General features: G+C 45.4%; 1 protein-coding gene, 1 long non-coding RNA gene and 1 pseudogene across 6 annotated transcripts in view; 2 read left to right on the top strand and 1 right to left on the bottom strand.

The window, feature by feature from the left end:
- Positions 1-133: 133 nt before the first annotated feature.
- Positions 134-27,581, top strand: part of CCM2 (CCM2 scaffold protein) — a 76,066-nt gene continuing 48,618 nt past the window's right edge. For 2 of the 5 annotated variants that reach the window (XM_032244305.1, XM_032244307.1), the window contains exon 1: positions 590-766. In XM_032244305.1, the coding sequence (XP_032100196.1) occupies positions 737-766 (30 nt within the window). In that variant the 5' untranslated portion in view covers positions 590-736. Of the gene's footprint in view, positions 255-589; positions 767-27,581 lie in introns of those variants that run through there. The other 3 variants (XM_032244308.1, XM_032244303.1, XM_032244309.1) reach the window with 3 other exon arrangements.
- Positions 10,043-21,300, top strand: LOC116527358. The gene is made up of 3 exons (XR_004258507.1): positions 10,043-10,054; positions 14,554-14,558; positions 21,198-21,300. It is a non-coding gene; the product is annotated as an uncharacterized LOC116527358 (long non-coding RNA).
- On the bottom strand, positions 19,307-20,239 carry LOC116527357 (annotated as a pseudogene).

Genomic DNA, 27,581 nt, shown 5'->3' with positions numbered 1-27,581 from the left:
CCAGACTCACGGCGGGACGCCCCGCCCCTCAAGAGGGCCCGCCCCCTCGCGCCCCTCCTTCGCCATCTGCCGGTCACGCCCCCTCCCGCCGGCCGCCGTCCCCTTTTCAGAGGCCTGAGCTCCGCCTCCCCGTACGCGAGGCAGGCTGGGAAGTCGGACGCCGTAAAGATGGCGGCAAATTGAAAAAGTTGTAGCTGCTCCCGCGCGCGATCTCGCGCGCGCTGAGGAGGCGGAGCGAACTGGAGGCTGGACAGGTGCGTTCTCGCGGCCCTGAAGAGGCGAGATGGGGGTAGGAGTGTTTCCGGCTCTCCCGAAGGACGCGGGGCGGGCTGGGGGCGGGGCAAGGCAGGCGCGTTCTCAGTCGTCCTGAAGGGGCAGGATCTTCAGCCTGTGGGCGGTGCTTTCGCCGTGAGCAGGGCCAACGGGCTCCGTCCTCCCTGAAGGGGCGGGTCTTATCCCCGCGGGTCCGATTTCCTTGGGCCTGAAAGTGAAGATGAGTGACAACTGTGGGCGGGGCCTGCTCTGCGGAGGGTGGGGCCTGTGCTGGGCTGGGGGCCGGCTCCCTCGGGCCCGGAAGTGCGGGTGCGGGGCGCGGCTGGGGCGGAGACTTCGGGGCCGGGCTAGCGGGCGGCCCCTGGAGCGCGGGGGCGGCGGGCCCGGGACGAGCATGTAGCTGCAGCTGGCGGCGGGGCTCCCGGGGCGGGCCGGGCGGGCCGCGGGAGCCGCACGCGGCGATATGGAAGAGGAGGGCAAGAAGGGCAAGAAGGTGAGCGTATGCGGGCGCGTCCTGCTACGGGGGTCGGCGGGCGGCTGTGTTGGGGGCCAGGCTCGGGTGGGCGGGTGTTCTTCGCGGCCCGGGCGGGGGTGGCCCGCGCGCTGGAGGGGCGGGGCGGGGCAGGCGAGACCCCGGACAATGGTCAGGTGGGCTTGCGCGGCCGGGCAGGCAGGAAGCGCCGCGCCTTTCCTCCGGCCCGGGCAGCGGCTCGCCCCAACCTCGGCCCCAGACGGCCTTCTCTGCGCGTCGGGACCTGGGGCTGCAGAGGAAGTGGGCCCGGCGAGGGGCCAGAAAGCTGTCCAGGGCTGGAACTGGAGCCAGTGGGCTGTGTGGTTAACGTGGAGACGTTTGCTGCTCACTGGACTTCGTTTTTGGATATCCAGTGAAAGCAAGGGTGGCTTTCACCTCATGGCCACCTCACTCGTCCAGTATCACTCAGACCTAAAACCATTAATTGATTTTAGTGACTCTACATTTGGCAGTGGGATTTAGGACATAGTTCAATGTTTAGGACATAGTTTAGGACATAGTTCATAGTCAAACCCCAGTTTATGTAGTTTCACAAAATGTGGCTTTAATTACAGTAAAAGGGTACAGTAGTTGATAAACATTTTAAGACTGGAAAAACGATGTGGATTGAGCTACAATTAAAGTGGAAAATGGATTTTAATAAAATGTATCTTTTTCGAATAAATGCTTTATAATCACGTCTTGGGTATCATTTTCTTTTTGATGTGCGTGTGTTCACTTTTATCCACAAGTTTAAAGCAGACCTCGATAAGTCCTATGATTTTACTACCCTGTACTCCGTAGGGCAGTGTCCTTTAATTGACAAATACCACCTTGTTTGACAAGGTGCCCCATTTAAAAGTCCTGTTTGAAATAGAATGTCGCCAGGTGGCCTTCAGGGAGTCCTGTGGTGCTGCTTCTCTACTTTCTTAACTCATTGTTTCATGTTAGGACCATGCATGTCTAATTGAGGTGCAATATAATATAATTTGCGGTTACCTACAAAGATGTTTTAAGACTGGAAGGTAGCCCAGTATAGTGAGTGATTCAGCCTGCAGGCGTTAGACTAGACAGGGGCGCTGCGCACAGAAGAGGGCGGAGCCAAGCAGAGTAAAAGGAGTTAGCTGGAAAGGAGAGGTGCAAACCCAGTGACTGCTTAGCAGGGACCATCAAGCCCGATTGTGGATGATGCTGAGCTTTGTGGGAACTGAGCCATCTGTTCTATGGAATGCCGGGATCTAAGAGTGCGCTGAGTACTGATGACCTCACTGTGCACCACTTAAAGGAGTACCGGGCTCATCTACCTGTGTGTGATAGGCAAGGATGGGATTGAGTGATTTTTTTTTTCTGGAGCTGTCAGCTTTGGTAGAGCATGAAACATCCAGCAATATGGAGAGAGAGAGAGAAGCAGTAAGACTTTGTTGAGTTTTTGGAATATAAGTGAGAAAAAAACAGTAAAAATTATCAAGAATTTTCCATTTGGGGGCAATGAAAAAATATATGCATAAACAAGGTTAGTTATTAATTTCATTGTCTCTACTAGAGGACATAATTGTTATGTAGTTGCTTAAGCCAGGAGTTTTGTGTTTTTTTTCTGTATTCTGCCACTTGTCTTAGCTTGTTTTCTGTAGACAAGCCAGACAAGGAGCTTTGGGGCATGGATTCTTCTGCGGGTCATGACTTAACACACTTTACCTCATGTACTCTGCCAATTACAAGCTGGCGGAACCCTCCTGCTCGGCTCCCACATTCAGTGTGAGGCCACCTCCAGCTTAAGAACTTTGGTAGCTAAATCATTCTCATTAAGGTAAATTAAGAGATACCTGCTGTAAACTTATACACAAATTCAGACATAAATAGCAGAAGTAATGACAATAGTTTTATGAAAGTACAGTTTGGACATTTAAATTCTTCTAAGTTAGCTCCTTTAAAAAATGCAGAATTAGGCTGGGCATGGCAGCTCATGATTGTAATCCAGCACTTTGGGAGGCTGAGGCAAGTGGACTTTGAGACCAGCATGGGCAACAAAAAATAAAATTTCTGTTTTGTAGAGACCCATCTCTACAAAAAAATGCAGCATTGTTCACTTGTAGTTTCAACTGCTTGCGAGGCTGAAGCAGGAGGATCACTTGAGCCCAGGTGGGCCTTTTGTTTTGTTTTGTTTTAGGTCTCAGACACTTGTCTTGGTGTCTTGCCAAGTAGTGATTCAGGCTTGTTCTGCCATGGCCCATTTTCCTCAGGACGCAGGAATCAGTGAGTTGGCAGAGAACTGAGGGACCGAAGTGCGTTTCATGGAAATTTGGCCCTGGTGTAGCAATGCCCTTTCTCAAGCCACCTCAGCACATGTGGTTATGATGATTGTACACCTGGGTTTCCTTAAGTGGGCCATGTTCATTTAACAAATGTTTGTTGAGCCCCTCTTGTGTCCCATGAAACTCACTGGGTGATGGGGATGCAGGAAGAGTTTGTGGCCCCGGGGAGCTGATGGGGAGATGGATCAGTCCTGGTACTTCTGAAGGAATGAGTGCGTTGACAGAAAAGTCCACTGGCCATTAAAGGCATGGGCCCTGGGGAGTAGAAGTGACCACTTGGGGCTGCCCTTCTGTCCTGATGTCTGCAGAATGGTACTTTTTAGCCTACAAGTCCTGTTTTGGGGTTTGGAGTATAAGGTTCCTACCTACAGTATGGACCTGTGTTTTGTTCATTGTGGCACAATTCTGCCAAGAAGTAATTCCTTTTCATAAGAAACTTAGATGTACACTTAAGCTGGGTTCTGTGTGTATTTTTATACTCAGATCACAGTCTGAAAAAGCCATCTTGTCAGGGCTGGGCGTGTTGGCTTAAGCCTGTAATCCTAGCACTTTGGGAGGCCGAGGCGGGCGGATCACTTGAAGCTAGAAGTTCAAGACCAGCTTAGCCAATATGGTGAAACTCCATCTCTACTAAAAATACAAAAATTAGCTAAGCGTGGGCCGGGCGCGGTGGCTCAAGCCTGTAATCCCAGCACTTTGGGAGGCCGAGGCAGGTGGATCACGAGGTCAACAGATCGAGACCATCCTGGTCAACATGGTGAAACCCCGTCTCTACTAAAAATACAAAAAATTAGCTGGGCATGGTGGCGCGTGCCTGTAATCCCAGCTACTCAGGAGGCTGAGGCAGGAGAATTGCCTGAATCCAGGAGGCGGAGGTTGCGGTGAGCCAAGATCGCGCCATTGCACTCCAGCCTGGGTAACAAGAGCGAAACCCCGTCTCAAAAAAAAAAAAAAAAAAAAATTAGCTAAGCGTGGTGGCATATGCCCATAGTCCCAGCTACTCAGGAGGCTGAGGCAGGAGAATCGCTTGAACCCAGGAGGCAGAGGTTGCAATGGGTTGAGATGCCACTGCACTCCAGCCTCTCTCCCCACCTCCGCAAAAAAAAGCCGTCTTGTGGCCTTAACCTTGTTGTGGGTCTCAGCTTCTCTGCTGCCTCTGGTCTTAGGTTGCCCCACCAGGTGGCTATGATTTCAAACTGAACAAAGTTAAAAATTTTTGCATTGATCTAGTTTATTTGCGTTGTTTAAGGTAGAAAAAGTTTATAGGCTGAGTGCAGTAGCTATGCCTGTAACCCCTGTACTTCGGGAGGCTGAAGTGGGAGGATCACTTGAGCCCAGGAGTTTAAGCCAGCCTAGGTAACACAGTGAGACCCTATCTCTACAAAAAATAAGAAAATTAGCTAAGCATGGTAGTGCATGCCTATAGTTCCAGCTACTTGGGTCGCTGAAGGGGGAAGATCATTTGAGCCCAGGAGGTTGAGGCTGCAGTGAGCCGTGATTGTGCCACCGCCTGAGTGACAGCAAGACATGTCTCAAGAATAAAAAACAAAAACAGAAAAAGGTTGTAAAGTTCCCTAGAAATGTAGGACTAGATATTAAATAATAAATTTTTTTGTTGGATGTGATAATTAAGTTCTCATCTGATAGACATGTATGCTGAGATATTTGTAGGTGAAGTAATTTGATTTCTGGGATTTGCTTTACTAAAAGTAGAAGAAATAAAGGGAATAGCTGAATGCTTCTGTAATGGTTATACATTCTTCCATCTACTTTTGTGTATTTTTGGAAATTTCCATAATAAAAACTGGAGAGGAAAAGATCCCCTAGGTTACAGACACTGAGCTATCAGCTGCTATAGTCATTGCTGGACCGGTGTCTGTGCGGAACTGAAAGCTTGGATTGGACCAGCACCTTTTAAAATTTGGTCACTGCAGGCACCAGAAAGCCATCCCTTCTCCATGCTGACCTGATGTGGACACATATGTGTGCTGTCTGTATAACTGAAGTGAAAGTTTAAAGGAACCATACTTTAACGGTCTGACTTTTTAATTTTTTTTTTTTTCCCATTAAAACTGGTGGTCATGGCTGGGCGCAGTGGCTCACACCTGTAATCCCAGCACTTTGAGAGGCTGAGGCAGGTAGATCACCTGAGGTCAGGAGTTTGAAATTAGCCTGGTCAACATGGTGAAACCCCATCTCTACGAAAAACACAAAAATTAGCTGGTGTGTGGTTGTGGGTGCCTCTAATTCCAGCTACTTGTGAGGCTGAGGCAGGAGAATTGCTTGAACCCGGGTGGTGGAGGTTGCAGTGAGCCAAGATCGTGCCACTGCACTCCAGCCTGGGTGACAGAGTGAGACTCTGCCTCAAAACAAAAAAACCTGGTGGTCATGACCCACTAAACTAATTCTGTAACTGTCACAAGCCATGCTTGGGTTAAGAAGGTGAATTGGACCTGCTGTGTTTTGTTTTATCTTTCCTCTTGGGTAGCTATCACAGTGATTTTTGGATGACAGCTCGGTAAGTCAGGGTCGGGAGGCTGGAGAACCTGGCAGGAGGTGCCCAGCAGAGAACCTAAGGCAGCCAGTAGATGAGGCCAGAACTATTGGCACCATAAGGCTGGTTACTCTTCTGTTTTGAAGAGTTACCATTTACATAGTATGTATGTATGTATTTTCAATATATGGTCAGATTCCGTCATAATTTAGATTCAGAAAGCACATCAGAACCTTCAAGGGCTGCTCAGAGCATCCTTTCAGAGGAAGATAGTATAAAGCAAAACATTTCTTTTAGCAGTAGTATTGCAGTGAAGGGCTACTCTGCACATGAGAAGGGCACCTGCAATCTGCCCCAATCGGGCGCTTACTCTTGATCTTCCAGTTTCTTCATTTCCATCAGCAATGCCCCCTGCTGGTCACTCAGCAGTGTAAATACATGGTCATGATTAAGTCCTATAAATCTAATTGTTCAGCGTTTAAATCATCCTCTATTTACTTGTTGGTTTACATGGTACGATACCTGTTTTTAATGAGATAACTTGGTCATGCATGCCTGTTACATGCTTAGCGTACCAAGAAGAGGGTTAGGGATGTTGCACTTTGGAAAGTAAGTCACTTACACCTAAAATTAGAGAGTAAGGGGAGATATAGGATGTCAGAAGACACATGGAGCAGGCAGCAGCCACTTCCAGACAGGTTGGGACCGGGACTGTGTCCTGCAGTTCAGAAATAGAGAAGAGGTGGAATGGGCCTCCTAGTCCTGGGAGGGCCTTGGGCTGGGGAGTTTGGTGTTGGTTCTGTATGCACTTGAAGCCATTGGAGGTGTTCTGCATCATGCATTCACTTGTCCCATTAAACTGTTTGTTAGCACTGATGGTGTCAGACACAGATGCTGGAGACTGAAATGTGTAAGGTGAGCCTGTGGCCTCAGAGCAGGAAATGCAGCCTGGGCATAGATGGAGGACGCAGGCATTGGTAGGAGTGATCAGGAAAACCTTAATGAAAGTTTTAAAAGCAATGTAAAGAAAAAAAAATCATGTAATGAAGCCACTGTACCCATGTGTGGGCAGTCAGTTTCGTGTGCACCTTCTCCTCATCCCTGTTTTCCTGTCTGTGCTCTGAATAGTGTCCCCTCAGAGTCATGTGCTGAAGCCCTCACCTCCTGGACCTCAGGGATGTGACTGTATTTGGAGATGGAGTTTTTTTTTTTTTAAACAAAATCTCGCTGTGTTGCCCAGGCTGGAGTGCGGTGGCTCAGCTCACTGCAACCTCTGCCACCTGGGTTCAAGCAGTTCTCCTGCCTTAGCCTCCTGAGTAGCTGGGATTACAGGCATGTGCCACCATGCTCAGCTAATTTTTGTATTTTTAGTAGATACAGGATTTCACCATGTTGGCCAGGCTGGTTTCGAACTCCTGACCTTGTGATCCACCCACCTTGGCCTCCCAGAGTGCTGGGATTACAGGTGTGAGCCACTGTGCCTGGCCTGGAGATGGAGTCTTCAAGGAAGTGATAAAGGTAAAATAAGATAATTTGGTGGGCCCTAATCCAATCTGACTGATGTCCTTATAAGAAGATATTAGGACACAGAGATAAAGAAATGATCAGGCAGGGCGTGGTGGCTCACGCCTGTAATCCAAGCACTTTGGAGGCCAAGGCGGGCGGATCACCTGAGGTCGGGATTTCAAGACCAGCCTGACCAACATGGTGAAACCCTGTCTTTAAAAAAATAAAGTAAAATAAATGATCATTTGAGGACATATGGAGAAGGCAGGCATCTGCAAGCCAAGGAGAGAGTCCTCAAGAGAAATCGCCCCACGTTTACCTTGATCTTGGAATTCCAGCGTCTAGACTCTGAGAGTATATGTTTCTATTATGGAAGCCACTGAAATCTGTAGTACTTAGCCTTGGCAGCCAAAGAAGGCTAATGCACCAGGGGATTTTGAATCAAATCCTGGAGTTCAGTTTGTTTGTATATAGGAGTGCAGTAATAACTCATCAAGACAGAAGAGTAGCAAGCCTTATGTTACTAGTCATTCTGGCATTATCTACCAGCAGCCTTAGGGTCTCTGGGGTGAGTTCTGAGGACCAAGTCTACACGGTCAACATGGGCATGGAAGAGCTCTCAGAGGGACAGGAAAACCTTCACTGCGTTGTATGCAGACCATAAATCACAGCACAATCTTTGTGGTTGGGAGAATGTGTGTGGTATTTTGGGAGCTGGCACAGTGAGGGATGTCATTCATTTCACCTGGGACAGACTTTGTACCTGGATCTGTGGGGGGAGCAGTGAGCCCAGCCGTGTCCTCTGCATGCATCGCTGTGTCCTTGTGGACAGTGGATCTTTGTTAGGGCACTTTGTGCTCCTTGGCTTTCTTACCCTTAGTCAAGAACAGCAGCTGCTCTTGAAATGATTCTGCAGGTATGAGGGAGTTTACATTTGGATTTCTCAATGGAACCACTCAATTTTTTTTTTTTTTAGTAGAAATAGGAAATTTTTTCCTTAGCCCTGTGTCTGTGCCAAAAATGTGACATTTTTCGTTTTCTCCCAAGTGTGCCCAAACAGTAACAATTTTTTGCTTGGATTATGTTAAGAATTAGGGCATTTGATCACAGGCATTAGATGTGTGTACAATGAAAGTGATCCCCTTTCCCCTTTAATAAGCATAGTAGGAACATGGAATTTGGGCTTTTGTTTGCAGCTTAGGGTGGTGAGTCTTGTAACCCAAGGAGGTTTTTCAGTTTTCTGAAAGTGAGAAGACTGGTCAGCCTAAACCCATGGTGGTACTCTTCTTAAGGGAAATCTAGTGAGGAGTAGGAGATATCATTTCACATATGTTGTTACTTGTATCTTGGAGAAGAAAAAGTGAGAAGCCTTTATTTAAATATTTATGTCCATTCTGTAGTTTAAAATTCCTTGCAGGTTTTTTCCTCAAGTAATCAAATTTGCTTCCTGTGTGTTGTCACCATGAGCTCTCTGATCAGACATGGAAACTGAATGTTTCCCTTGTTGGTTTACGTGGTGGGGTACGTGTTCTTAATGAGATACTTTGATCAGATCTGTCAGTTATGGTGCATGTTGACTTTCTGTCACATGTCAGAAGATGCCCTAGGTCTGATTATGTCTGGCTGATTTATTACTGCCATTAGGTGCATCTAATTGGGTATAGACTACAACCAAAGCCCACCTACCTGTGCACATCTAATGCCAGGCTGAGTTCAGGTTCCTTCCTTTCTTTCTTTTTTTTTTTTTTTTTTTGAGACAGAGTCTTGCTTTGTTGCCAGGCTGGAGTGTAGTGGCGCAATCTCGGCTCACTGCAACCTCTGCCTCCCAGGTTCAAGCGATTCACCTGCCTCAGCCTCCCGAGTAGCTGGGACTACAGGCATGTATCACCACGCCCAACAATTTTTGTATTTTTGGTAGAGATGGGGTTTTACTGTGTTGGCCAGGATGGTCTTGGTCTCTTGACTTCACGATCCGCCCACTTCGACCTCCCAAAGTGTTGGGATTACAGGCATAGCTACCGCGCCTGGCCAAGTTCAGGTTCTATTTTAAGGCTCTTCCTCTTACCAAGTATTGCCCGTCTTCCTTGAAAGAGGAATGTGTAGCCTCTGTGTCTACTTTTTCCAGCCCATTCTCCCATCTCCAGTATTTTTTTATGAAAAGTTTTGAATACACCGAGGTTGAAAGAATTTTGCAGTGAATACTTGAACACCCCCCTCCTAGATTCTGCCACTAATGTTGGCTATACTTGTTTTATCCCATATCTAGCGTCTGTTTATCACTCTGCCCACCCATCAACCCATTTTATTTTTCTGATGGATTCCCCAGTAAATTGCAGACATTGCTTCACTTTGATCTAAATACGTCAGCATGCATGTCATTAACTAGGGTTCAATATTTGCTTATAGCTTTCTTTTTTTTATTATTATTATACTTTAAGTTCTGGGATACATGTGCAGAACGTGTAGGTTTGTTACATAGGTATGCATGTACCATGGTGGTTTGCTGCATCCATCAGCCCGTGATCTACATTACGTATTTGTCCTAGTGCTGTCCCTCCCCTAGTCCCTCACCCCCAGCAGGCCCTGGTGTGTGATGTTCCCCTCCCTGTGTCCATGTGTTTTCATTCTTCAACACCCACTTATGAGTGAGAACATGCAGTGTTTGGCTTTCTGTTCTTGTGTTAGTTTGCTGAGAATGATGGTTTCCAGCTTCATCCATGTCCTGTCCTTGCAAAAGACATGAACTCATTGTTTTTTATGGCTGCATAGTATTCCATGGTGTATCTGTGTCACCAGTCTCTCCTTGATGGACATTAACAGTTTTCTTTTGATGTAAAATTATGTAACAATGAAATGTACACTTTGTTTGTTTGTTTTTAAAGATGGGGTTTCACCATATTGGTTAGGCTGGTCTCGAACTCCTGACCTCAGGTCATCCACCCACCTCAGCCTCCCAAAGTGTTGGGATTACAGGCATGAGCCACCACGCCCACTGTTTGTTTGTTTTTTAAGACAGGGTCTCTCTCACCACGTAGGCTAGAGTGTGATGGTGCAATCACGACACACTGCAGCCTTGACTCCCCAGACTCAAATGATCCTCCCATCTCAGCCTCCTGAGTAGCTAGGACTGCATGAGAATGCCACCATGCCCAGCTAATTTTTTTTTGTTTTTTGTAGAGATGCGGTCTTGCTGTGTTGCCCAGGCTGGTTGTGAACTCCTGGGCTTAAGTGACCCTTCTGTCTCAGCCTACCAAAGTGTTGGTATTATAGGCGTGAGCCGCTGCGCCTGGACAAATATACATATCTTTAGTGAACATTATCTAAATTTGACAAATGTATATTCCTACATAACTGAAACCCCTACCAAGAAATAAAACATTACTTACCATCACTGAGAAAATTCCCTTAGGCCCTTTAGCAAGTCTTTTTCCTAAGGTACTACTGTTTTGATTTTTTTTTTTCCAGCATAGATTAGTTTTATTCATTCTAGAACTTCATACAGATGGATTCATATACTATATATTCTTTTGTGCAGGGATCACTTTACTCAGCATGATGTTTTTGAGATTCATCCATGTTGCTGTATGTATCAGTGGCTAAGTAATATTTTGTTATATGTTTATGCTGTGATTTGTTTATTCATTTGTTAGAGATTTAATTTCTTTCTAGTTTGTATTTTGAAAAAGCTTCTGTGAACATTTGTGGATGAGTTGTTGTATGAACATGTTTTCATTTCTTTTGGAATACCTAATAATGGAATTGCTGAATTTTTTTATTTTGAGGCAGGGTTTTGCTCTTGTTGCCCAGGCTGGAGTGCAATGGCGTGATCTTGCCGCACCGCAACCTCTGCCTCCTGGGTTCAATTGATTCTCCTGCCTCAGTCTCTCAAGTAGCTGGATTTACAGGCATGCATCACCATGCCTGGCAAAAAATACAAAATAATTTTGTATTTTTAATAGAGATGGGATTTGTCCATGTTGGTCAGGCTGGTCTTGAACTCCTGACCTCAGGTGATCCACCCCCCTCCATGGCCTCCCAAAGCACTGGGATTGCAGGCATCAGCCACCTCGCCTGGCCTAAAAATTTTATTTTTTATTTTATAATGATTGCTTTATTTATTTATTTACTGAGATGGAGTCTCACTCTTTTGCCTAGGCTGGGGTGCAGTGGCTTGATCTTGGCTCACTATATCCTCTGCCTCCTGGGTTCAAGAGATTCTCCTGCCTCAGCCTCCCAAGTAGCTGCAATTATTGGTGCCCACCACTATGCTTGGCTAATTTTTGTATTTTTAGTGAGATGAGGTTTCAACATGTTGGCCAGGCTGATCTCAAATTCTTGACCTCAAGTGATCTGCCTGCCTTGGCCTCTCAAAATGCTGGGATTATAGGTGTGAGCCATCGCACTCTGCCCTGGGTAATTTTTTAAAAAGTTTTTGTAGAGTCAGTGCCTTAGTATGTTGTCCAGGGTGGTCTTGAATACCTGGCATAAAGCCACCTTGGCCTCCCAAAGTGCTGGGATTACAGGCATGAGCCACTGCATCCAGCTTATTCTGTCAGTTATTGAGAGAGGGTGTTAAGTTCTCTAGTTATTATTTTGGATTTGTTTTTCCCTGTAGTTAGTTTTTGGCTTCATGTATTTTGAAGCTCTGTTGTTAAGTACATACACATTTAGGATCATAATGTCTTTTTTTTTTAAGATGGAGGCTTGCTCTTGTCATCCAGGCTGGAGTGCAGTGGCGAGATTTTGGCTCACTGCAACCTCTGTCTCTGAGTTGAAGCTATTCTTCTGTCTCAGCCTTCTAAGTAGCTGGAATTACAGCTGTGCGCTACCACACCCAGCTAATTTTTGTATTTTTAGTAGAGATGGGGTTTCATCATTTTAGCCAGCCTGGTCTTGAACCCCTGACCTCAGGTGATCTGCCCCCCTTGGCCTCCCAAAGTCCTGGGATTACAGGCGTGAGCCACTGCACCCAGCCCATAATGTCTTGAAGTGAATCTTTTTTATTATGAAATGACAGTCTTTTTTTCTAGTAACACTTCTTGTCCTAATCTCTTCTCTGATATTAATATAGCCACACTGTGTTCCTTTTTTTCTTTTTTTTTTTTTTTTTTTAGGAGGAGTTTCCCTTTTTTTACCCCGGCGGGAAGATAGGAAGACGATCGCTGTCTTCAGCCACCTCCCCCTCCCGGGTTCAGCCAATCCTCCTGCCTCAGCCTCCTGAGTAGCTGGGATTACAGGCACGCGCCACCATGCCCAGCTGATTTTTTGTATTTTTAGTAGACGGGGTTTCACCATGTTGACCAGGATGGTCTCGATCTCTGGACCTCGTGATCCACCCGCCTCGGCCTCCCAAAGTGCTGGGATTACAGGCGTGAACCACAGCGCCTGGCGCCTTTTTTTCTTTAGAGACTTTAGCAACTACTAGAGTCTCGCTCTGTCGCCCAGGTGAGAGCGAGGCCTGTTTGATTGATTGTTTTTGAGACTGAGTCTCGCTCTGTCACCAGAGCAGTAGCACAATAATAATTGATTGCACTCTTGAACTCTTAGGCTCAAGCGATCTTCTGCCTCAGTCTCCCAGGTAGCTGGGAATACATGTGTGTGCTTTATTGTATTTTATTTTATTTTTTGAGAGATGGGGGTCTCACTGTGTTGCCCAGCTGGTCTCAAGATCCTGGCCTCAGTAATCCTCCAACCTCAGTCTCCTGAGAAGCTGGGGTTACAGGCATGAGCAAGCCACACCCAGCTACCCCACTTTCTTTTTTTTTTTTTTAATTGCATTTTAGGTTTTGGGGTACATGTGAAGAACATGCGAGATTGTTGCATAGGTACACACATGGAAGTGTGATTTGCTGCCTTCCTCTCCTTCACCTATATCTGGCATTTTCCCCCATACTTTCTCTCCCCAACTCCCCACCCCCTGCTGTCCCTCCCCCGTTTCCCCCCAACAGACCCCAGTGTGTGATGCTCCCCTCCCTGTGTCCATGTGTTCTCATTGTTCAACACCCACCTATGAGTGAGAACATGCGGTGTTTGATTTTCTGTTCTTGTGTCAGTTTCCTGAGAATGATGGTTTCCAGGTTCATCCATGTCCCTACAAAGGACATGAACTCATCGTCTTTGATGGCTGCATAATATTCCATGGTGTATATGTGCCACATTTTCCCTGTCCAGTCTATCACCGATGGGCATTTGGGTTGGTTCCAGGTCTTTGCTATTGTAAACAGTGCTGCAATGAACATTCGTGTGCATGTGTCCTTATAGTAGAGCTATTTATAATCCTTTGGGTATATACCCAGTAATGGGATTGCTGGGTCAAATGGAATTTCTATTTCTAGGTCCTTGAGGAATCACCACACCGTCTTCCACAATGGTTGAACTAATTTACACTACCACCAACAGTGTAAAACTGTTCCTGTTTCTCCACATCTTCTCCAGCATCTGTTGTCTCCAGATTTTTTAATGATCGCCATTCTAACTGGCATGAGATGGTATCTCAATGTGGTTTTGATTTGCATTTCTTTAATGACCAGTGATGATGAGCATTTATTCATATGTTTGTTGGCATCATGTATGTCTTCTTCTTTAAAGCGTCTGTTCATATCCTTTGCCCACTTTTGAATGGGCTTATTTGTTTTTTTCTTGTAAATCTGTTTTAGTTCTTTGTAGATTCTGGATGTCAGCCCTTTGTCAGATGGGTAGACTGCAAAAATTTTTTCCCGTTCTGTTGGTTGCCGATTCACTCTAATTACTGTTTCTTTTGCTGTGCAGAAGCTGTGGAGTTTGATTAGGTCCCATTGGTCTATTTTAGCTTTTGCCAATGCTTTTGGTGTTTTGGTCATGAAGTCCTTGCCTAGGCCTATGTCCTGAATGGTTTTGCCTAGATTTTCTTCTAGGGTTTTTATGGTGTTAGGTCTTATGTTTAAGTCTTTAATCCATCTGGAGTTAATTTTAGTGTAAGGTGTCAGGAAGGGGTCCAGGTTCTGCTTTCTGCACATGGCTAGCCATTTTTCCCAACACCATTTATTAAACAGGGACTCCTTTCCCCATTGCTTGTTTTTGTTAGGTTTGTCAAAGATGAGATGGTTGTAGATGTGTTGTGTTGCCTCCAAGGCCTCTGTTCTGTTCCATTGGTATATATCTCTGTTTTGGTAGCAGTACCATGCTGTTTTGATAGCTGTAGCCTTGTAGTATAGTTTGAAGTCTGGTAGTGTGATGCCTCTCGCTTTGTTCTTTTTGCTTAGAATTGACTTGGCTATGCAGGCTCTCTTTTGGTTCCATATGAAGTTTAAGGTGGTTTTTTCCAGTTCTGTGAAGAAGGTCATTGGTAGCTTGATGGGGATAGCTTTGAATCTGTAAATTACTTTGGACAGTATGGCCATTTTCACAATATTGATGCTTCCTAACCATGAACATGGAATGTTTCTCCATCTGTTTGTGTCCTCTCTTATTTCGTTGAGCAGTGGTTTGTAGTTCTCCTTGAAGAGGTCCTTTATGTTCCTTGTTAGTTGTATTCCTAGGTAATTTATTCTCTTTGTAGCAATTGTGAATGGCAGTTCGTTCTTGATTTGGCTCTCTTTAAGTCTGTTATTGGTGTATAGGAATGCTTGTGATTTTTGCACATTGATTTTGTATCCTGAGACTTTGCTGAAGTTGCTTATCAGTTTCAGGAGATTTTGGGCTGAGACGATGGGGTCTTCTAGATATACAATCATGTCATCTGCAAATAGAGACAATTTGACTTCCTCCTTTCCTATTTGAATACCCTTTATTTCTTTTTCTTGCCTGATTGCTCTGGCTAGAACTTCCAATACTATACTGAATAGGAGTGGTGAAAGAGGGCATCCGTGTCTTGTGCCAGATTTCAAAGGGAATGCTTCCAGTTTTTGCCCATTCAGTATGATATTGGCTGTTGGTTTGTGAAGTTTACGTTTAATATAATAATTGATATCATTGTGTTTAAGTCTGTCATTTTGCTTTTTGTTTTCTCTTTCCCTTTGTGCTTTCTTTCTTTGTTTCTCATTTTTGGTTGAGTATTTTTTTTCTTTTTTATTATCATAGGCAGAGATGATTAACAGGTATCAGGTTGAGTATTTTTAACACTGTTCTATTGCTACTGGCTTTTTTGCTCCTCTAGATATTATTATATATATCCATATCTTGTCACAGATTACTGTCCATTAATGTTGTATCATTTCTTTCTTGTATAAGAACCTGTCAGCAGTATCATTCCATTTTTACTCCCTCCTGTTATTTGCACACTTTTGGCTTTTGGGCATATATTTTCTTTCTTTCTTTTCTTTTTTTTTTTTTTTTTTTGAGACGGAGTTTCTGCCGGGCACGATGTCTCACGCTTGTAATCCTTAGCACTGTGGTGGGAGGCCGAGGCGGGCAGATCATGAGGTTGAGAGATTGAGACCATCCTGGCCAACATGGTGAAACCCTGTCTCTACTAAAAGTAAAAAATTAGCTGCGTGTGGTGACGTGTGCCTATAGTCCCAGCTACTTGGGAGGCTGAAGCAGGAGAATCGCCTGAAGCTGGGAGGTGGAGGTTGCAGTGAGCTGAGATCGCGCCACTGCACTCCAGTCTGGCGACAAAGTGAGGCTCTGTCTCAAAAAAGAGAGATCAAGACAGAGTTTGGCTCTTGTTGCCCAGGCTGGAGTACAATGGTACAATCTCTGCTCACTGCAACCTCTGCCTCCCAGGTTCTAGCAATTCTCCTGCCTCAGCCTCCCAAGTAGCTGGGATTGCAGTCATGTGCCACCATGCCCAGCTAATTTTGTATTTTTAGTAGAGACAGGGTTTCTCCCTATTGGTCGGACTGGTCTCAAACTCCCAACCTCAGGTGGTCCACCTGCTTCGGCCTCCCAAAGTGCTGGGATTACAGATGTGAGCCACTGTGCCTAGCCATATTTCTTTCTATACATGTTATAAATCTTACATTACATTTTTTTTTTGCTTGAAACAATAGACTTTTAACCTTTTTATGTTGAAATGATTCAAATATATATACGTAGTAGATATAAATCAGGCAGAGTATATACAGAGGACACAGAGCACCCATATACCTTCCACCCAAATCCCTCAAGTGTTAACATTTCTGAACCATTAAGAATAAACTGTAGGCTGGGTGTGGTGACTCACACCTGTAATCCCAGTACTTTGGGAGGCTGAGGTGGCCGGATCACGAGGTCAGGAATTTGAGACCAGTCTGACCAACGTAGTAAAACACCATTTCTACTAAAAATACAAAAAATTAGCCAGGTGTGGTGATGTGCACCTGTAATCCCAGTGGGAGGCTGAGGCAGGAGAATCGCTTGAACCCAGGAGGCGGAGGTTGTGGTGAGCCAAGATCGCGCCATTGCACTCCACCCTGAGCAACAATGTGAGACTCTCTCAAAAAAAAAAAAAAAAAAAAGAATAAACTGTAGAATTGTAGACGTAATGTCCCATGACCCTTTAACACTTCGACTGTACCTTCCTCAGTACAAGGGGACTCTAACCTCACCATTCTGACACCATTGAAATCGGGAAATTGACATCCATTCCATCTTGCTGCATAATTCATGACCCCACTCAGACTTGCTGATTTTTATGATACCTTCTTCACATAGCCCTAGGATTCATAGATTTTATAGATTCAGGATTATGTGTTGCATTTGGTTTGCATGTCTCTTTAGGCTCTTTGAATCTGAATTGGTTCCTAGTCTTTTCTTGTCTTTGATGATTGCTATTTTTGAAGATTATGGGTCAGTTACTTAGTAGAATGACCCTCAGTTGGGTCTGTTTGTTCTCATGACTTTAGTATTTTTGGTAGGACTGCCACAGGGATCATGTGTTCTTCTCATGACATCATATCAGGGAAAATTATGTCGATTTGTCCCATGTTGGTGCTGTTAACTGTGGTTGCTTGGTTAAGATAGTGTTGCCAAGTTTCTTCATTTTAAAGTTCTTATTTATTCTTACTTGCAAGACTGTAGTCCTCTAGTATCCTTATTTATTTTGAAGCTCAAATTGTCCCAAACTCAGCCAGTGGGAACCACTTGAAGCTGGCTCTGGTGTCTTTTTTTTATTTTAATTTTTAATTTCAGTGAAAAAACAAACATGTAACAAAATGTACTATCTTAATCTTTTTTTTTTTTTTTGGCCGTGTTCCCCAGGCTAGTTTTGAACTCCTGGGCCAGGCTATCCTCCCACCCTCGGCCTCCCAAAGTGCTGGGATTACAGGACTGAACTACCACACCTGGCCAGTCTTAACCATTTTTAAGTGTACAGTTTAGTAGCGCCAAGAATATTCATGTTGTACATCTGGCGTCTTTTCGACAAGTCCTTCTCATCCTTCTTGTTTTTCAACACTTTCTTTTTTTTTTTTTTTGAGACAGAGTCTCTCACTGTCGCCCAGGCTGTAGTGCAGTGGCATGATCTCAGCTCGCTGCAGTCTCCGCCTCCTGGGTTCAAGCAGTTCTCCTGCCTCAGCCTCCCAAGTAGCTGGGACTGCAGGTGTGTGCCGCTATGCCCAGCTAAGTTTTTTGTATTTGTAGTAGAGACGGGGTTTCACCATGTTGGCCTGGATGGTCTTGATCTCCTGACCTCGTGATCCACCTGCCTCGACCTCCCAAAGTGCTGGGATTATAGGCATGAGCCACCTTACCCAGCCTCTTTGAACACTTTTTTACATTTGCTAAAATAAGATGTTTCAGGCTAATCTTATTTTTCCCTGTCCCAGCCCTGGAACCAGACAGTTGTCCAAGTAGTCCTTCTTGCTTTTAGTGGAAATGGTATTTGGAAACCAAGGTCTGTTCAGTAGGTGTGCTCATTGCTACTAAGGTGTTTTTTCTTCTAGGTTCTCTTAGCAGGCAGAGCTGGGGAGGTTTACATACACATACATCCTTCTTTTTTGGATCTATTTATGTATTAAAAATTAGAGTTCAGGCTGGGCGTGGTAGCTCATGCCTGTAATCCCAACACTTTGGGAGGCCGAGGCAGGTGGATCATGAGGTCAGGAGATTGAGACCATCCTGGCTCTGGTGAAACCTCAGCATGGTGAAACCCTGTCTCTACTGAAATACAAAAAATTAGCCAGGTGTGGTGGCATGCGCCTATAGTCCCAGATACTTGGGAGGCTGAGGCAGGGGAATCACTTGAACTCGGAAGGCGGAGGCTACATTCATACCTTGCTTTTCCAACAGCGAAAAACCTGGTTCCTGTTTTCTTCGGTGTATTTGCCGTTTTGCTTAGTCTCCCTGTAGGTTAGTACTCCTGGCTGTGCCAGCCAAACTCAGCTGAAGACATGCCACTGTTCCTGCCCCACAGTCTGCCGCTGGGCATGCTGTCCTAAAGCTGAACTAAGAAATACTCCCTTCCCCTTCCTGGGTTCACTGGCCAAAATCTTAGGTTTGATGAAAGGGAGGGGGAAGTGAGGATGAAAAAAGGGAAAAGGCCAATTACAAAGCTCAGCCCTGACCATGCTGTTCCTGGGCCCTGCTGACTGGCTGAAGGTGGGCTTGACTCTCTCAATTTTCCTCATGTTGAGCCAGAGTTGGTCCCAGACATGCCTGCTCTAATCCTACTGCACGTGTGCTAATCCAGAACTGGCTGTGGACATTGTGGACATCACTGGCCAAAAGTGTGGACCTGAGGAAGGGGAAGGGATAGTGAGAAGACATGGGATAATGGCCCGTTAGAAAGCTCATCTCCGGACGTGCTTCTTGTCTTGTCCTTGACATGCATGCTGACCTATTGCTGGGCCCTGGGCATTCTGCCCTCTTCAAGCTTGCCACACTGATACCGCTCCCATTCCCCATCCCCCTCATCCTGTAGACAAAGGGAAAACCATAATTTGACTTTAAAAAAAAAGAGAAAAAATATTGACCTTTTCTATTTATTCCTCTGTTTATCATTTTTAGCACTTTTATTTCCTCTGGAATATTTCCACCTGGAATAATTTACCTTTGGCCTTGTCAACTTAAAATTTAAGAGATCTACATATTTGGAAAGGATACTTTATTTCTTACAAAGGGGGTTGGCCATCCCGCAGGCTGGAAAGGCTAGCCTTTGGCAGAGCCTGAAAGGTAGGCACTTCAGAGGAGGAGGGGTTGGAACAGGAATTTGTGCTGAATGGGTTGACCAAGTATATATATTCAACAGGTTATAGGAGGAGTTATGAATATTCATGGAGGGGGTCCTGATGCATGTGTACTGAACAGACATGCTTTTTTTTTTTTTTTTTTTTTTCAGGGTTAATTCACTTTATTTTTCTTGTATAAAAACCCTATGTTGTAGCCACAGCGGGAGCCTAGGTCCTCTGCACAGAGACTCTGGTGTGGATCTTGACAGAATGGTCAATGAATTCCTGTTAGGGAGACTGGGTGAATACAGTCTCTTTCCAAAGGTCAGCGGTCAGGTAGCTATAGGTCTTAGAGGTGGCCTTGGCAAAGTTACCCAGGGTGGCAGTCCAGCGCCTGGCTGAGGTGTAGCAGTCATCCATACCAGCCATCATGAGCAGTTTCTTGGGCACAGGCGCCGAGACGATGCCAGTGCCCCTGGGTGTGGGAATGAGGGGCACCAGGACAGAGCCTCAGCAGCCTGTCACCTTGGAAGGGATGGTGGAGGGCTTGCCAATCTTGTTCCCCCAGTAGCCTCTGCGCACTGGGGCAATGGAGAGCTTGGCCAGGATGATGGCCCGGTGGATGGCAGTGACCACCTCCTTGGAGCACTTAAAACCCAGACCAACGTGGCTGTTGTGATCCCCAATGGCAACAAACGCCTTGAACCTGGTACGCTGGCCAGCATGGGTTTGGTTCTATATCGGCATAATCTTCAAACTCTCATTCTTGAGAGTCCCTAAGGAAAAAGTCAGTGAGCTCACATTCCTTGATGGGCAAGGAGAAGAGATAGATCTCCTCCAGGGATTTGATCTTCATGTCCTTGACCAGGCGGTCCAGCTTGGTGATGGGCATCCACTCCTTATCCTTGGCCTTGCCTCTGCAAGCTCCATGGCCTTGGCCCCGGCCCCGGTCCCATCAACGGCTGCGACCTTGGCCCCAGATGCCACTGCTGAAACCTCTGTGGAAGCCACCACGGTTCTCTATGCCAGTGCCCCTGGGGCCTCTGGGTCCCCCGGCTGCACCAGCGCCATCCACCATTTGGTGTTTTCTTGTAGAAGAAGCCAGACATGCACTTTATTTTATTGTTTTGTTTTTTGAGACAGAATTTTGCTCTTGTCACCCAAGCCGGAGTACAGTGGCACAATATTGACTCACTGCAACCTCGACCTCCCAGGTTCAAGTGATTCTCCTGCCTCAGCCTCCTGAGTAGCTGGGATTACAGGCGCCCACCTCCACACCTGGCGAATTTTTGTGTTTTTAGTGGAGACAGGGTTTCACCGTGTTGACCAGGCTGATCTCAATCAAACTCCTAGCCTCAAGTGATGTGCCTGCCTCGGCCTCCCAAAGTGCTAGGATTACAGGTGTGAGCCACCACAGCTGGCCTAATTTTTGTATTTTAGTAGAGACGGGGTTTCACCATGTTGGCGAGGTTGGTTTCGAACTCCTGACCTCAGGTGATCTGACCACCTCAGCCTCCCAAAGTGCTGGGATTATAGGCGTGTGCCACCATGCTTGGCCCAAACATGCATGTCTAAAGAACTTTTAGGTTCAGGGGTACATGTACAGGTTTGTTATATAGGTAAACTTCTGTTATGTGGGTTTGGTGTAGAGATTATTTCATCACCCAGATACTAAGTGTAGTACCTGACAGTTATTTTTCTTGACAGGCATATTTGTATTCCATGTTCACCTTGGGGTGGAGACAACATTTAAATATGTTATAATCAGGCCACTTACCTCAAAAGATGAAGCAAGGATAACGGGGCACTCAAGTACACAGCCTCTGTAAACTGGCTAGAACCAGTTCATGGCTGGTTGTCTTCTTGTCAGGAGAGAGTTACTGAAGTCAGTCTCTTATCCAGTAACAGCTGTAGTTTTGGCTTGTGGAACAGGAGGTCTGTTAGCAACTGGTAGTGAGCTGCAATTGTTTTTCTATTGCTTATCCAGGACAGTGCTTGTTTGACAGCTAGACGGAAACCTATGGCAGTTGGAACAGAGTTTATCTTTAAGAGTAGGACTGTGGGCCGGACATGGTGGCTCATGCTTGTAATCCCAGCACTTTGGGAGGCCGAGGCAGGTGGATCATGAGGTCAGCAGTTTGACACCAGCCTGGCCAACACTGTGAAACTCTATCTTTACTAAAAATACAAAAAATTAGCTGGATGTGGTGGTGGGTGCCTGTAATCCCAGCTACTCGGTAGGCTGAGGCAGGAGAATCGCTTGAACCTGGGAGGTGGAGGTTGCAGTGAGCCCAGATTGTGCCACTGCATTCCAGCCTGGGTGACAGAGCCAGACTCCGTCTCAAAAAAAAAAAAAAAAAAAGGGCTGTGTGGCTGGGTATGGTGGCTGGCATGTGTAATCTCAGCATTTTGGGAGGCCGAGGAGGGCAGATCAGGAGGTCAAGAGATTGAGACCATCGTAGCCAACATGGTGAAACCCCGTCTCTACTAAAGCTACAAATACTAGCTGGGCTGGTGGTATGTGCTTGTAGTCCCAGTTACTTGGAGGCTAAGGCAGGAGAATCGCTTGAATTCAGGAGTCAGAGGTTGCAGTTAGCCAAGATGGCACCACTGCACTCCAGCCTGGGCTACAGGCGAGACTCCATCTCAAAACAAAAAGTAGAACTGTGTGACTGAAGGTTTTAGGTCTTGTTTGTAATTTGTTATTTTATTGCCACAATGTCCGTTCTGTCAGTTTTATGATCTCTATTTTAACATTAATGCTGGTCAGTTGTGTCTAAACTGCAGAAGGGAGGGAATATAATGAGGTGTGTCTACCCTCCCATCATGTCATGGCTGGGAACTCAGTTTTTAAGGTTTATTTGGGGTCCCCTTGGCCAAAACCGACTTCGTTCAATCAGTTGGGGTGCTTAGGATTTTATTTTTAGATCTTAGCCTGAAGACCTTGCTTATAATTTTTCATGGTGTAGGTCTGACACGTTGTTTCACCTTTTGTTATCTGAAAATATCTTTATTTTGTCTTCATTTTTGAAGGATAGTTTTACAGCAGCAGTCCCCAACCTTTCTGGCACCAGGGACCGGTTTTGTGGAAGACAGTTTTTCCATAGACTGGAGTGGGGAAAAGGTTTTGGGATGAAACTGTTCTACCTCGGATCATCAGGCATTAGATTCTCATGAGGAGCACACAGCCTAGATCCCTTCACTGGGGGTTCAGGGTTTGTGTTCCTGTGAGAATCTAATGCAGCCCACTCTGTCAGGAGGTGGGGATCAGGTGGTAATGCTCGCTGGCCATCTGCTCACCTCCTGCTGTGTACAGCCTGGTTCCTAACAGGCCATGGACCTAGACCTGTCTGTGTGGCCTGGGGGTTGGGGACCTGTTTTACAGGATATGGAATTCTAGGTTGACTGTTTTCTTTCTGCATTTTTTTTTTTTTCCTGAGACAGTGTCTCACTTTGTCACCCAGGCTGGAGTGCCGCATACGATCTTGGCTCACTGCAACCTCCACCGATTCTCCTGCCTCAGCCTCCCTGGTAGTTGGGATTATAGGCACACACCGCCATACGCAGCTATTTTTATTTTATTTTATTTTATTTTTAGTAGCAACAGGATTTCACAATGTTGGCCAGGCTGTCTTCAACTTCTGTACTCCAGTGATCTGCCCGCCTGAGCCTCCCAAGTCATGAGCCATCATGCCCAGCCTCTTTCAGCATTTTAAAGATGTAGATTCATTACTTTCTGGGATCCATTGTTTCACTTGAGAAGTTATCTGTCATTTTTGTCATATTGAATGTCTTCTTTGACAGTTTGAAGAATTTCTTTATACTTGATTTTCAGCAGTTGGTTTATGATGTGTTCAGGTATGGATACATTTGTATTTATGATGCTTGGGATTCACTGAGTTTTCTTTTTTTGTTTTTTGTTTTTTTTTTGAGACAGAATTTCTCTCTTGTTGCCCAGGCTGGAGTGCAGTGGCATGATCATGGCTCACCACAACCTCTGTCTCCTGGGTTCAAGCAGTTCTTCTGCCTCTGCCTCCCGAGTAGCTAGGATTACAGTCACGCATCATCATCACGCCTGGATAGTTTTGTATTTTTAGTAGAGACAGGCTTTCTCCATGTTGGTCAGGCTGATCTCGAACTCCCGACCTCAGGTCATCTGCCTGCCTCAGCCTCCCAAAGTGCTGGGATTACAGGTGTAAGCAATTGCGCCTGGCTGAGTTTTCTGTTTTTTTTTTTTTTTTGAGATGGAGTATGGCTCTGTCGCCCAGGCTGGAGTGCAGTCTCAGCTCACTGTAACCTCCACCCCTCGATTCGAGTGATTCTCCTGCCACAGTCTCCCAGGTTGCTGGGATTACAGGCATGCACCACAACGCATGGCTAAGTTTTGTGTTTTTAGTGGAGATGTCATTTTGCCATGTTGGCCAGGCTGGTCTTGAACTCCTGACCTCAGGTACTCCACTTGCCTTGGCCTCCCCAAGTGCCAGGATTACAGGCATGAGCCACCATGGCTGACCTTTTGTGGTTTTTTTTTTTTTTTTTTTTTTTTGAGACAGAGTCTCACTGTCACTCAGGCTGGAGTGCTGTGGCATGATTTCAGCTCACTGCAACCTCTGCCTCCCAGGCTCAAGCCATCCTCCCACCCCAGCCTCTTTAGTAGCTGGGACTACAGGCATGCGCCACTGTGCCTGGCTAATGAAAAAAAAATTTTTTTATAGAGGTGGACTCTCAGTATGTTGCGCAGGCTGGTCTTGAACTCCTGGCCTCAAGCTGTCTTCCTGCACCTGGCTGGGTTTTACAGTTTGTTGTGGTAGATCAGTTTTGATCTTCGTCCTTAGGGTAAAACCTCTTAGTCCTGGAATATACTTTTGACTCCTGTGATGTGACCCTTGTGGCATTTCAGATGGATAGCCCCAAGACAAGACTGGAACGCCAAACTCTCATCTACCCTGCAGCTAGGGAAAGCTAAAATCTCAGCTTTTTTCTGTTGTTGTTGGGACAGATCTTGCTCTGTCACCCAGGTTGGAGTGCAGTGGTGTGATTGTACTTTACAGTGACCCTAAACTTCTGGGCCCAAGCTATTTTCTCAGCTTAGCTTCCCAAGTAGCTAGGACTATAGGCATGCACTATCTGGCCAATTTTAATTTTTTTAGAAATGGGGTCTCACCATGTTGCCCAGGCTGGTTTCAAACTCCTGACCTCAAGCGATCATCCTGCCTTGGCTGCCCAAAGTGCTGGGATTACAGGCGTGAGCCCCTGTGCCCGGCCATCAGCTCAGCTCCTTCAACCTTCAAGCTATTGTGTCCTTTCTGGGCTTTTGGGAGTCTCACCCCCACTTAGGCAGTTCAGGGTTCAGCCACAGATTTGAGGGGACCTTATACTCAGACTTTGGGTTACTTTTTAGTGGTTCCTTCCTTTCCTAGATTTCGCTCTCAATTTCTAGCTTCTTTAGCAGTCTCAAATCCTTCCTTAACCCCTCAGGCCAGTAAAATTCTTTTTTTCTCTTCTCCACTCCTCTCAGACTGGGGTGTACTCTCAGGAGTAAAGAAATATAAAAGTGGATCTTGCCCAATGATGTTCCCTTCTTTCAAGGGTCATGTAAATTCCAAGTTCCTTTTTTATTTCTTGTTTATCTCCAGTGCCTTCAGAAGATTGTTTTTCACATTTTATCTAGAGTTCATAATCTCACTCTGTGAGAGTTATTTTGATACAGTCTACTGCTCTCTTATGGGAATAAGAACTTCTTTGGGTTTATTTTTTCTTGACAGCGTGTTTTGGAGATCTTTCATTATAGATATATAGTTTATTTATTTTTCTTTAGGGTGGAATGGCATTTTTATCTATGGGCTACTATATTTAAACAGCAGTGCTCCTATGGACTATTATTAGGTTGTCATTTTGCTTGACAAATAATGAAGCAATTAATCTTCCAACCTGCCATGTATGTAATGCATCTGTAGGTTTAATTCCTGAAAGTGCAATTGCTGGGAAAGCATATGTGCATTTGTAATTTTAGTAGCTGTTAACAAATTCTTCTCTATAGTAAAACCAAGGTTTATTCTTTTCTTTCTTTTTTTAAATTTTGAGACAGAGTCTTACTCTGTTGCTTGGGCTGAAGTGCAGTGACACGATCTCAGGTCACCACAACCTCTCCACCTCCCGGGTTCAAGTGATTCTCCTGCCTCAGCCTCCTGAGTAGCTGGGACCACAGGGGAGCGCCAACATGCCCAGCTAATTTTTGTATTTTTAGTAGAGACGGGGTTTCACTATGTTGGCCAAGCTGGTCTCGAACTCCTGACCTCGTGATCTGCCTGCCTCAGCCTCCCAAAGTGCTGGGATTACAGGCGTGAGCCACCGTGCCTGGCCTATTCTTTTATTCTTTATCCATCTTTCAAGAGAACAATTTTTATTAGGTGAAAGTGGTATTTGCTAAAAATTTTGGATATTTTCCAAAATGAACTTAATTTTTTTTTCTAAAAAATACATTTACATCTCAGAAAAAATAGCAAAATATTTGAAAAAATTTGTACCCACTAGAAACAACTATTATTAGAGTCTTTTGCATTGCTTTCCTGTTGCTGTAACGCTTTTCTATGTTTGCAGTAATAATACAGTCTTTTTACCTTGGTATCGTTTATTTAAAATACTCGCTTAGTGCTCACTGTGTAAAGAGCTTTTTCGGGAGCTGTGACTCCCCGCCTGAATCTCCCTCACTGTCTGAGGGTGGCTCATAAGGTCGAGAACATTGAGCGCTGTGTCAGAAGGGCACAGGTCATGTGGATTTGAAGCTGTTGCGCCAAAGCCAGCTGTGGTGATGTGCCTGTAGTCCCAGCCTACTCATGAGGCTGAGGCAGGAGGATGGTTTGAGCCTAGGAGTTAGAGACTGCAGTGAGCCATTATTGTGCCACTGCGTTGCAGCCTGGGTGATGGAGTGAGACCCTTTATCTAAAAAATAAAAATAATAGGCCGGTAATGGTGGCTCACGCCTATAATCTCAGCACTTTGGGAGGCCAAGGTAGACGGATTGCCTGAGGTCAGGAGTTCGAGACCGGCCTGACCAACATGGTGAAATCATATCTCTATTAAAAATACAAAAATTAGTCGGGTATGGTGGCACACGCCTGTAATCCCAGCTACTTAGGAAGCTGAGGCAGGGAGAATTGCTTGAACCCAGGAGGTGGAAGTTGCAGTGAGCTGAGATTGTACCACTGCACTCCAGTCTGGGTGACAGAGCAAGACTCTGTCTCAAAATAATAATATGAATAATAAATGAATGAATGAATGCACCAAGCACCATCCTGTCCCCTGGGCCTGCCTGCGGAAGTCTGGTTTGCAGAGTGAGTGAGATGAGGTAGGGGAGGAAGAGCCAGGGAGGAGGATGAGGAAGAAGAGGGGAGGGGAGGGTGAAGGAAGGTGGGGTTGCTATTTCTGCTGTTGCCTTGCATGGCTGCAACACTGTTGAAGCTGTAACAGTTTTGCAAACTGTGGGTTATGATTCATAAAATCAACCATGTAGGTAGCAACCTTTTTTTCATGTAAGAATTTAAAGGATACAAGTATAAAGTTAAAGAACTTAAGGAAAAATTCTGCTAGATTCATTTTGAATTAGAGCTGTCAGGTATTTCTTAGTGATCTGTATGGAAAACACCTGGGAGCAATGACAGTTTAATAGCAGTGAGCACACCTAGGACTTTTATAATCTGAATTGGATTTTAAGTATTATGGTTACAGTAAGTGAGGGGGTATATATAGTTTTTTTGCCACAAAGTCTGTACTTTGGAAGGTGAATGTCAAGCAGTGAGAACAAATGGAGACTATTGATTTGCGCTGTGTTTGGTGTTCAGAATTAGGCCACATTTTAGTATGTTTCATGTGGGGATCATGATTTATTTTTTTGGACCAGGTTTTTCTTTAGAGTTTCTGATAAATTTCTTTTTCTTTCAAAAGAAACGTTAAATTAAAAAATAGTTTCAGTTGCTTTAGGGGTCCAAGTGGTTTTTGATTACATGGGTGAACTGTATAGTGATGAAGTCTCGCTTTTTATTTCATTTTTTGAGACAGAGTCTCATTCTGTCACCCAGGCTGGAGTGCAGTGGCATAATCCCGGCTCACTGCAACCTCCGCCTCCAGGGCTCAAACGATTCTCCTGCCTCAGCCTCTTGAGTAGCTGGGATTACAGGTGCTCATCACCATGCCTGGCTAATATTTGTATTTTTTAGTAGAGACGGGGTTTCACCATGTTGGCCAGGCTAGTCTCGCACTCCTGAGCTCAAATGATCCACCCAGCTCAGCCTCCCAAAGTGCTGGAATTACAGGCATGAGCACAGCTCCCACCGAGTCTGGAGTTTTAGTGTACCTATCACCCAGAGAGTGTACGTTGCACCTAGTAGGTAATTTTTCATCCCTCACCTCCCTCCGACTTT

Source organism: Sapajus apella, unplaced genomic scaffold (assembly GCF_009761245.1).
Source record: "Sapajus apella isolate SASKATOON/1434 unplaced genomic scaffold, GSC_monkey_1.0 scaffold54, whole genome shotgun sequence".
NCBI lineage: Eukaryota > Metazoa > Chordata > Mammalia > Primates > Cebidae > Sapajus > Sapajus apella.
This window is presented reverse-complemented; position numbering and strand designations above follow the sequence as displayed.